We start from the raw sequence: 12,535 nt of genomic DNA on the forward strand, positions 1-12,535 counted from the left end.
CAAATAAATTAATAATTAAATTCGGGTTCTTTTTTCAGTTAGTCAGTCACTGGAGATCTGGTGTATGACATGTTTCAGTAGATTTCGTAATCTATTCAGACAGTTTTTTGTTTTAGGTTTGATTCTTAGAATATGAATTGTAGTCAGAATGAAACTGGTTTACTAGTTTAAAATCTCACACTTTTGTCAGTGAAAGTTAAACTGTTAACGACTCATCAGTCTGTAGTGGTGTATTTGTGCGTTACGTTTATCAGCGACAGTTTTTGCACCCCACTGAAGTTGAACCTAATCTGTTGAGGTGGAGAAATATGAGTTAGGTACACACACATATAGTCAACATGACTGCAGTTTTTGTGCAACATAAGTTACAACTTCCTCACTAAGCATGTCATTAACAACCTACGTAGGTGACACATATTTCAATTTGGCAGACGAGCTCTCATGTGAGCTTGGAGCCTGATGACCCCTCGATGATAGCCTGTGGGCGTGAGTGAACGAATGTGTCCTTTTGGTTGGAGATGGGTGGTGATATTGGAACCAGTTTTTCACTTTGCACCCCCTGGTGGTCGATGCAATATGTGTCTTCGAAGCAGATTTTTTAGGTAGATAAAATCTACTGCTTTTTTTTTTTTTTTAAATGTAATTCCTAACTTCTCACCACGTCGAGGTTGTTCGTAAAGAACGCACGATATTGTCTGTGATTATATCCTTAATCATTTCAGCTAAAAATATAATATTTTTACGATAACGTGGCCAAAAAACGCATGACATTTAGATGGTACTGCATATAGAGTAGAGGCGGTCTGAAACAAAACACGTCTTTCACGGTGACAGAGGTGTTTGTCATGGCTGTGACAAAGAGAAGAGCTCTACTATTAGAATGTGAATTGCAAGTGTAGAGACTATGACAGTCTTTCTCCGGGCACTGGCTGATAGTGCTGAAGGTTAATTATCATCACCCCCCCACACACACAGCGGGGGGAGGGGGGGTGGGTGGAGTGACAGTCACAAGTCCTTAACGAAGTTCCATTTCCTGGGAGTGGGCAAGGGCCGTGGTCTCTGTCGTGCTCTGCATTTGTCTGTGCTCATTTAAACATTCTTTTCTTCTCCCTCCCCTCCCTCTAAAACCTTGCCTTGCTCATTTCAGATTTGTAATTTAATCAGAAAGTTTTTTTTTTTTTTTTCTGTTTTCAGAAAATCACGTTGGGTTCACTTAAGGTATCTAAATTTGGTTTTGCTCTCATAGATCACATTTAGCATACTATCTGTTTGTGCAGCTGGTGGCTGTGTGAGAGAACTCATGTTAAACTGTTTATTCAAGGGTATAGCAACACTGTCATGTCCCTGCTTAACCACCTCAGGGTCTCATCTCCAAGGCCCACGTAATTATAGTTGAAGGTGGATGAGGTGAGTGCCCAGAGGACAGGAACCAGAATTAGAATATTTAAAAAGGAGAAGATGTATCGTCTGAGACTAAACCTGAGCACAACATGAACAAACAAGATTAAACAGAAAGGCAAAGCTTGTGATAAGTTTATAGCTTCGGTGAACAACTGGCGGTGTGTTTGTATATTATGTTACAAATTGCTGTCGTTGACAGAAAACTGAAGTAAGATGCATGATCTCGTTGAATGCTTGATCAATTGATGGATAGGACATAGAGAAACAAGAACTCCCCATTGTACTGAAGGTTAACCAGCTCGGTGCTGCAATCTCAGAGTCTCAGAGCGGCCTCCGGGAGAGCATTCCCCACAAAATTTAGATGAGGTCGTCGTTCAGCACGTTTGACATCAAGACTCGCTCTCCGGACATTTGCCAATCCATAAAACACCCGGTGGGACCATCTCTGCTTCAAATGAACCCTTAGGCTATTTTCTGTGCTATTGCCAAGCAAACGACAAACAAACAAACAAACAAACAAACATGATAGACTTTGTAAACTAGGGGCCAGAGTAAACAAATATAAAGTGGCCTAATACTGCGATATGGCATTTTCAGCAGACTACAAATCTTTGGGTGATTTTGCATTTGGTGTAAAACTTCTGTTGCATTTTGTTATGTAGCTTCTCTGGCCTTTTTTTCGTACTGTTGGCTGATGGTGAAAGCATACACATTTTGAAGAGAATACCTTATTGTCCAATAACTGAATGCATGCTGAGCTGTGTTGGATTGTTGCCTGGCCTTATTCTGAATTCCTTTACAAGGCCAGTTTTGATGATTCACGTAGTAAAAATTTGTACTGTTTTGCTGAATCATATGGCTTCTGTTGTGATCACTTCCATGAAACAAGTGGACTTAGACTACAATTCTCTCCTTTTCTCTTTTCCTGCCATTGATGAAAGGATTAAAATTGAGTATTGGATTACTGGGTATTTTACAAAAGCGCATTTTGCCATGTAACATGTGCCTATGCATTGCAGATTGCAGTTTTGCTCCTGTTTTCCAGCTTTCCTTCAAAGTGTCTTTTGTTGATATCAAACGAGCTTTAAACTAGTACAACACTTTGTAGAATTCTTAGGTCAATGGCTTTGAATGGCCAATAGATGAAACGTCAGAAAGAATATAACATCCGCATCAATCATCTATGCATAGTATTGATTCTATGACTGGTTGTGCTTAACTGAATATTTAAAGCCTCTTTTCAAAAGCAGCCAAATGCAGAGTGGTCAGTGCATCATATTTAACAGATATTGACACAAATCAGCTCAGACGAGCTGGACCAATGGATAATACTGCAGATACTGGACTCTTTTTCTTTTTTTTCCCCTTTGCCCAGCAGAGATATGTCATCCTATCGCTGCTTATTTAGTCTCATTACTATGCAGTCAAGCATACTCAATCACCATAGAGCTGATTCAATCGTACATATTGATTTTTTTCTCCCAAAATATGTTATTCTGTAATTAACCTCCTGTAATCTTGAGCCTACGTGAGTCTGAAAGTTGATCCATAAATAAACAAATAGATTAGATTTTGGAAGTGGGTTTTCTAAGCACAGCAGTAATTCTGCATTAGATATTTATGTGCTTTGCATTTACAGAACACTAAAAGCTCATATTTATATATATATATCTTTATATATCTTCCCTTTAAACTAGTGTGAGATGATTTAAGAAATATTTGGGAACATCAGACATGATATTCAGTTATGTCTGTTGAGCATTGCTTGCGGAGGGGTTTTATTCTGTTGTAGTTTTTATAGAGTTATTATCTTTAATGCATTTCTTTATAAGGCGATTTTGGAGTGCCTCAGTGCAGCGTTCCATGCCTGTGCGCACAATAGTGGTTGCCATGACAGCAGTTCCATACTTGCCACTTTGTGTCACTCTCTTGATGAAAGAAAACGTTAGAAAGGGGCATTCATTTATCTACCTTATGGGACACGGTATGAAAATGTGCGGACATGCTATGTGGATCATCTAGGGAAAAAAAAAACATTCTTTACATATATGTGATAAGTCTTGTCATCATTCCATGCTACCATTTCTGTTGTGTCCCATTTCAGAGGCGATTGTTCCCGTTTCTTGGCAATAGTTGTCAGTCGCAGCATTTCTTTCATAGGTTGTTGTGAAAACCTGACTTTGTTTTCCGCCGTAGAGGGTATCATGCAAATGCAACTTTTTTTTTTTTTTTTAAAGAAAAAGGCCAGCTGTGTCCTCTGAGTTGACAGTCTTTAAATGCGGATGGCAAAATGTTATTTTAACACATTCAGAATATGATCTGGCCATTAATGTTTACCAGAATGCCACAGAGCCCCGAGGCTGATAATAAATGCCACAACAAGGTCTCATTCAAGGATATCCATCAAAACAGCATGCACGTTCTGTCTCCCAGGTGTAAGAGAGCGTTTATTTAAATGACATCAGTTCAAGTGTTGCAATAACAGTCCTCTTTTTAAAAATATGTTTGCTTTTTGTTTTTCTATAATGTCTCTTAGAGGAATATTTTATCCCGCAGAGAGAGGACTGTCTCTAAACAGTGAGAAATGATTGTGAATGTTTAGTAGTTTTGATTAATGTTTCTCTAGGGCATAAAAGTTTTTTTGTTGTTGCTGTTGTTGTTTTGTATGGGAGAGCTTGACTCATTTTCTTTTTTCTGCAGTTAAGCAAGCCTGAAAACAAACATTGTAACAATCAATTTTCTTATGCATCTTTTAGCTTCAATCCCGATCAGAGAGAGCCTTGAAAAACCGCTTCGTTATACGTATCTGCATTTTGATGTTCGTTCAATACTTTTCATATCATTAGCAGAACTGATGTTCTGGTTGTACAGTGATCTGCAGTGTTTGTTTTCAAGTCAGGGATTCTCTCCATAGCTTGTGTCACACCTCATCAGTTTAGTGGAAGCAACAGATAGCCCACCCTTCAGCAACTCTCAAGAGTCTCCTCACTGTACTTTTAACAGATGCGTTTAAGATGCAGTCTGTCTGTGTGTGTGTGTGTGTGTGTGTGTGTGTGTGTGTGTGTGTACACGCGCGTGCGTACATTCTTAAGGACTCCGCCTCTGTAAACAAACTGCTTCAGCTCACAGGGAGAAATTCATTGGAGACGAATGGGACACATTGCTCAGGTAAGTCTCAGCACCAGCTGTGATTTGTCTTGTTCTTAATGGTGACCGAAGAGGCCAGGTCTCTGGCCATTAGCCCAAGCAGCCTCCATAACAGCCCCGAACAGGCTGCTTCCATCCTCGTCACGGCAACGAGAGGCCCCTATCGCCAACCCTCGCGACTAATGCAGAGAGGCCAAGAGGACCTCCTCTTCACCCCTCTTTTTTTTCCCCATACCATCGCATAGAATCTTTAATGCCCTGAGGATGCCTAATGCAACGCAGGAGGGACGGCTGAAGCTCTCTAATTGGCCGACCCCTTTGTGACATATGGAAGCTACCTGGGTTGATTGATGGAAAGTCTGTAGAGGGGAGGAGATCCCAAGCGGAATGCTGGGATGTCCAGGCCTCTTTCCAATCATGTTGCTCAGCGCTGCTGATAAGAGATGTTTCACGATTACGGTTCAGGGAGGACGTCCTTGCGCCGGGGCCATGGGATTACTCCTCGTGTTCGAGGGAATGAGCGAATCAGTATTCAGTAAGCAGGAACAGGAGGTTAGAGGAGGCAGCTTTAGCCCAGCAAACCTCTTCCCTCTGTCTCATATTGCTCTTTTCACTGATTTATGCTCCGCATGATGTGTCAGTCAGCCTTTCGGTGTTTTAGTGTCAGGTTTAATGCTTCCAAAGTAATGAGTTCCAGTAAATCTTGGATACATCCTTCAAAACCTGATATGAGTCAGATTTTCAAACCTGTGTGTAATTAAAAGAGGCATTAGTAATTCCTTACTGTTAACTGGCTCTTCAGAGAGCAAAAATGACCAGGTGTAGCACAGTTTTATGTAGCCAAATGATACTACAGTGAGTTGAAAAAGTGCGTATATTTATATCAGCTATTGCAGGTAAAGAACGAGGCACTCTAGGCTGTAGACATTCAATACAACTTCATTCCACTCTTCATTACAACATAGTCTAAAAAATCAACATGAATTAGGCTTTTAACACAGTGCTCCTTAAACGGTTTTCATTGATTTATACTGCATGTGTTTCATATCTTAGAGCAATAAGTCACTTGGAGTGACACAGAGGTTTGGAGGGAGAGTTTATCACATGTCAAAGAGACTCTATAGCATACAGTTGTCAGATGAACCATTCTGGATTTAAACCTACTGTTTTTCCTGACTTTAGATAGAACTGTCACACTTTAAATGACCTGCCCTGCATTTGTATGTCATCATTTCTTTTACAACTGACAAGTCAATAAAGTTTGTTCCTATTATATATACATATATACACATACACACGCGCGCGTCTCTCTCTCTCTCTCTCTCTCTCTCTCTATATATATATATATATATATATACATACATATATATATATATATATATGCACACACACAGACACACACACACACACACATATATTCATTCAATCTGGTTTCTCATTTGATGCATCTGTCTTCTGTCTCTAGCCTTTGATGTTTGGATATAAAAAAGAACGTAGGAAAAAAAAGAATTGTTGTTTTAGACGACTTCTGTAATTTGACCCTCTGCATGTATGTTTTAGACTTTTTCTTACTTCGTTGTCTTTTTGTTTGTGTGGCTTATTTTATCCTTTATTTTGTTAATTAGATGTGACACACTGTTATTTTCTGTTTACATCTCATGTATTTACCAGATGCTCTTTTGTAGTGAAGCTTACAAAAGTACATATAGTTGGTAGTGCAATCTAAGTGGAAGTCTGCTCACATAAATTTCCTGAGGGATTTGAGTGTAGCACAAGCTGCAAGAAAAGTTCGATGTCAGTGCCAGATGCAAGCTAAACTATACACATATTCACACAATGTGGTGAAATGTATTAAATACAAAAACTATAGAGTCACACATTAAGTGAACCGTACATACAATACACAGAAACATTAAAACAACGTAAGGGTGCATAACTGTGTGTGTGATTTCAGTGTGTTATTTTTTTAAGGCTTTTTCTTCAGCCAGTAGGTTTTACCTCAACCCATTTTTGGACAATTGTATATATATATATATGTGTGTGTGTGTGTGTGTGTGTGTATGTATGTATGTGTGTATATGTATATATATGTGTGTGTGTGTATATATATCAATCTATCTATACATATATATATATAGAGAGAGAGCGTATATATACATATATATCTATGAGCAGTAGAGCAAAAATAGGAGAGAGACCCCTCTGTAATTTTCCTATGTTAAGGAGCACTCTGTTAACATGTGGCATATTAAGTCAAGATTCCATCAGCCTCAAGCTGTGTAAGAGAAGCTTTGCTTTACTTACCTGTCAAGTGAGTGGGGTTTCCTGTAGTCCTGGTTCCGTGGTTCAAACACATTTTGTCCATGGTTCAAACACATTTGTTTAGTTGCGATAACATATTCCACTCCTTGAAGTCTTGAATAGCCTGCTGTCTGGGTATGTGTACTCATTAGTTAATTCTAATAAATTGAAATAATATCTCTTATATGGGCGTACAATTTAATTTTAAGGTTTGCAGGGTATCAGGAAACTTTGGATTAGAACGAACCATTCAACAATATATTCCTACTCAACTTACTACTATTAGAAGTTAGCTGTTTAATGAATTGGAGCCAGATTTGTTGACACATAGTCAAAAGGCAGGTATTAATCACAATGGATCATAACCTTGACTTTGATACGCTCACATCTTCCTCTGCTCTGTCTTCCTGACCAGAATGCGAATGCGGCCACTCGTGGACATTAAAAATCCCGCAGGTTTGATGGGTCCCACTGCAGTCCTACATAATTTGGTACCACGTTAGATATTTGAAGGTTTCACAGAGAAACAGTAAGATACTGTAGTCCTCGGTGACATTTTCGAAATAATTCTACAAAAGAGTGCTGGGCCGTGTTATCAGAGGTAGTGCCCCCGTGGTGAAATCGGTCTTTAATCAAACGTGGAGTGGAAAGAGGCTCCAGGCTCCCTTAAACAAGCCGTTCTGAGAGGACCTGCGTTTAGTACCTCTCCCAGTGTCATCAGTCAATGGCTGAATGGGGCTTGGGAAGACAGGCTCAGACAGACAACCAGGCTTTTGGTTATCAACCCAACCCTGGACCTTGCCAGAGCCCCGGGCTGCTATCGCTTGGCCTTGGCCATTCAGCTGTGGCTGTGTGAAAACAGGTGAGATAGATTTCCATCATCTCGGGATGGCGATACGTTTAACCCTTGTGTGACTCTGAGGACATGTTTATGCACGCTGAAAGAGCCGTAGTAAGGGCCTTGAAGTCATGGCTTGTTGTGCATTTTCCATGTTTTGTGTATGTGGACTATATTTTCTGGACTCTTTGATCACAGTTCAGAAACATGAAGAGCACACTCAAAGACTGGTTTCAATTACCTGTAGGCTTTCAATAGGTTCACTGCTCCAGCCCACAGCTCTGTCTGTGTGTGTTTATGCGTGTGTGTGTGTGGAATGTTTATTCTGGTCTGAGACATAATGACTCAAGTCAAAGAGGCTGTCTGAAGCGTTTCTTCAGCATGATGTTCTCCTGGGTGGTATAATGTTTTTTATCAGTATCTGTGAGATCAATATAAGGTCCAAAATAACAAGAGAGATGAGTGAAAATCATTAAAATGGACAGACGGGCGTACATTCTAAGTCCACCTGATCATTTATATTAGAGTGTCGTAATTTGCACACATTAACATTAACGTGTTGCACTTCCAATTGAATAAACAATTTATGTATGATTGAAACATTTTGCACAGGCACAATTAAAATGTCAGTCTGAGGTAATAAACAAACACAGAAAGCCAATGACAAACCAAAAAAAAGAAAGGTGCGGCATAATAGAGACAAAGACAAAAAAAACTTTTCATTTGCATAGAGCTCGGTATCTGCCTAAAACTCACAACTTTTTTGCCTTTTCTCACATTTTATTTATTTTCTTGGAGAGTTCTCTTGGTCGACCATACCTGGCAGACGTCTGATGAGACTCACCTGGACATGTTAATCCATTTAAAATAATCAAAACAAATAAAACAGTTAAAGAAGCCGCACACTGACTCAACAGACGCTGTATTTTTTTTTAAGGGTTGTGAATGACTGACTGATTGATGGGCGGCACGGTGGCGCAGTGGGTAGCGCTGTTGCCTCACAGCAAGAAGGTTTCGGGTTCGGTTCCCAGCCGGGTCCTTTCTGTGTGGAGTTTGGATGTTCTCCCCGTGTCTGCGTGGGTTTCCTCCAGGAGCTCCGGTTTCCTCCCACAGTCCAAAGACATGGTTAGGTGAATTGGAGACACTAAATTGCCCTTAGGTATGAATGTGTTTGTGAGTGTGTTTGTCTGTGTGTCTGCCCTGCGATGGACTGGTGACCTGTCCAGGGTGTTTCCCCGCCTTTCGCCCTATGTGCGCTGGGATAGGCTCCAGCACCCCCCGCGACCCTAATCAGGATAAGCGGTTTAGATAGTGAGTGAGTGACTGATTGATGGACTAATTCATTTATTCATTCGTTCATTCATTCATTCGTTAGTTAGTTTGTTTGTTTGCTTGTTTATTTATTTAGCTTCACATCCTGTACATCTTCATTTTTACTTACAAATAACAGATGGGTGACATTGTGAAACAAAGTGACATATTGAAAAAGGGGCTCCAAGATAACAAACAACAAGATAGTGTGTAAAGTTCACTCAGTGTTAAACATGTGAAAGTCAATGCTGGAAGAGTTTATTTGCCTGGTCATTAACTTTCTATTACAGCTGAATATTTGACATGTTTACCAGCAAAATGGAATGTAAACTCAATAATCTCATAAGATATGCTGATCATAGATGAAGGCAGTTAATCAGAAATCTCTTTCAGGCATTTAATCAAATGTGTTTTTATGGAAGACGGCTGTTCACATGCTATAATTTAAGAGAAAATATGTTTAATCAACTGAAAGTTTTTTTTTTTCCCATTCATTTTTATATTCTACCAAATGTCAAAACACTTTTAATCAGCCCGACTAAAGTTAGTGGATTTCTTGAATGCACTCTGATATCTGATAATGTTCGTGTGAGCTGAATACATTCACTTGTAATCTACTGATGAATATTCATTTCATGTAAATTTGTAAGATGGCCCCTGTTTTCCTGTAAAGTTCTGAAGACTAATATGCATTATTTTAGAGAAAAAGGATTACCAAATGTGAGTAATTCTATGCATAATATGAATTAAGGAGTACCACTCAGCATTTCTCGTTTCTTTGGGGTCTTTGGGTTTTAAAGGGAAGGCTCATCCTTTTAGACATGTGGGCTGAATATAACCACCAACTACGCATTGTATTTTTTTTTTTTTTATTCAACTTTTTTTTTGGCAAACAGTCCTTTTTTGTGTGTTGTCTGTAAATAGCAGCCTGCTGAATTAAACATCAGACAACTCAGACTGATGCTTTCATTACAAGGAGTAAATAGTCACAAGGGGCTTATATCTCAGTTTCTCCTTTACTAAATGTACGGCAAGTCAAACAAACCAAAAAACAAAAGGACGATCGTTAGTTTTGTAATACCGCTAAGTTATGTACGTGTGTGATGACCTTTTAGTGATTACTTTAGGTCCTGACAAGACACAGTCAGATGAGGAAATGTTGCCATTATTCAGAGATTTACTCAGTAATTCACTGGTTGGATGTTTTATTCATGTATTTATTCATTTGTTTATTTGTTTTTGAGAGATGCTCAAGCCTGTTTTTTTTTTTCCTTCTAGGATAATGTAAGTCTGCTAATCCATGTCACTAGGCTTTAAGTAGCTTAATAAGGGATTAGATGGAGGGATGAGACAACCGAAGCATTTGTCACTATCATCCCTTAATGTGTTCCCCTCATCACTGGACCAGTGAAGAACTCTTTGCCAGGCCGACGGTAGACATAGATGACAGAGTTAGCTTTCATATATGAGTAGAAAAAATACCTCCTTTTCCAAACATGCAAGGGCGAACAGCCCACTCAGATGTCTGTTATTTGCCATGGGGGCCCCATCTGTGTGCCTAGTAGTGAGATATTTCTTGGACTGGTTTGAGGGCAAGCAAGAGGACACACACACACACACACTTTCCATAGACAATCAGTGAACTGGGAGATAAGTAGGCAGCTGCAGGCTAGTCTCTCTCTCTCTCTCTCTCTTTCATTTTTCTCTCTCTCACCACTGCTGCACAGCACACACTCTCTAATCGTGTGGCTGCATTGCACCTACACTTTTCCTTCTAGCGTACACATTCCTGAGCCCTTCTCTCCTTGTCCTCTGTCTTTTATAGCAGAACTGTACGCTGTCTTATTATTTTTTTTTTATACACTATTGTTTTATGAGCCAGAGATTTGGTAGCACTCACAAAGTGTCTAGTGCTGAAGGACACTTTGCTAAATCAAAATTGATTCATGCCGGTTTGAAACTCAAAAGCCAACCACACTGCAGAGGTTTTTCTTTCTCTCTCTCTCCCCCCCCCCCCCCCCCCCCTTTTTTTTTTTTTTTTCCTTCCATGTGCCATCCTTGGCTGAACTTCCATAGTTATTATTCTCATGATGTCAGATTTAGTGTCTAAATTCTGCCGTCACGCAGTAAGTCAGAGAGGGACCCCAGCTGCTCGGCGATGGGAGGTTGGTGTGGGTGGGCAGTCCGCCTGCATGGGTGGCTCCGTGAGCCAGCTCCCTCTCCATCATAATAAAGTCACTGGCACAAAGCAGAGAAACCAGCCCAGAGTCCAGAGATGGACTGCCAAGGCATGGGGATGTGGCTGGGGCTCCCTGTGACTCTCCAGAACAACCAAAACTGGAGAGAGAGAGAGAGAGAGAGAGAGAGAGAGAGAGAAAACACAGAGACCTCAAGGGTTTCTTCTTTACTCTCCCTCTGAGTGTGTCATCAGGCTCCTAATTAACCTAACGAGCCGAACACAGAACCGAAAGAGATACCGTACCAGAGTCTTCTGTGCAGGCAATTATACCCCTACCTTAAAATGACTTAATCTGCGAGTAAGAGGCGGCGATTGAGATGGGGGTGGGTGGGTGTGTGCAGGGGGGGGGGGGGGGGGGGGGGTGAGTGTGCTGGCGAAGCCGTGTGATCTTCTGTCTTCTATTGATCGGTGAGTGAGGAGAAGCGCCGACAGCGATTACTCAGCCTAGGCTGCTCAATTCTGAGCCCGTCCTCTTGCCTTGACCTCCCTAACCTTCAGGCTGACACATCCACCCGCCAATCACACTCACCATCCCTTATTCCATTATATATTACAGTGCATGGCCTTGTGCTTGTATGGTAAATCTTCATTTTTTTCCCCATACTTACAGGCTGTTGTTTACTGGCTCCTGTGATAGTTTCACTTTTCAAATGGGTAATATGCCAATAATGGATGTACTTACTATTGCATGTGTTCATGTTTTCTGAACCGTCTGTGGTGATAATTTTGTTCTAATTACCTTAGTTTCCCTGGCATTAATAATGGAATGATCATAGGGCATTGGAAAGGATGTGCACATGCATGTGCTGTGTCTCTCGCTAACAGATTGGCTGATAGCAGGGACAAATTGTCCTTGCTGAGTTCAGATCAGTTAACATTGGATGCTTCTACATCTACTCATTGCCAGAGGATGTTGGATATTATTGGCTTTTTGTGTGTTGTTATAATGTATGGTTTTGCCAGGGTATTAAAAGCAGTTGTGTAAAAAGAAAAAAAAGAGTGACGTCATCATCATCATCATCATCAACATCATCATCATTATAAAGTATGATGCAAGTCTAAAAGTGTTTTCCAAGTTCACACTGTTATTTATCTATTTATTTATTTATTTTCATTTTTTTTTTAACCCAAGGTCCTGTATGCCTTTTTTCTGTTGAGGGTTATTTGCTGTGCCTTGATATAAAAAGAAGCTAGGGATATGCGAGTGTGTGCATGTGCGCACGCACACACACACATGCATGCGCGTGTACACACACACACACACAGAGTAAAGATATCTAGAGAGCCCTTATCTCCTA

At 40.3% G+C, this 12,535-nt stretch overlaps 1 protein-coding gene across 1 annotated transcript in view; it reads left to right on the forward strand.

Annotated features, from left to right (window-relative positions):
- arhgef12a (Rho guanine nucleotide exchange factor (GEF) 12a) overlaps positions 1-4,793 on the forward strand; it is a 45,985-nt gene extending 41,192 nt beyond the window's left edge. Inside the window, 1 exon segment of the mRNA XM_030778103.1 lies at positions 4,621-4,793. Within this exon segment, the coding sequence (XP_030633963.1) occupies positions 4,621-4,793 (173 nt within the window).
- Positions 4,794-12,535: the final 7,742 nt, after the last annotated feature.

This window comes from Chanos chanos, chromosome 6, assembly GCF_902362185.1.
Source record: "Chanos chanos chromosome 6, fChaCha1.1, whole genome shotgun sequence".
Lineage (NCBI taxonomy): Eukaryota > Metazoa > Chordata > Actinopteri > Gonorynchiformes > Chanidae > Chanos > Chanos chanos.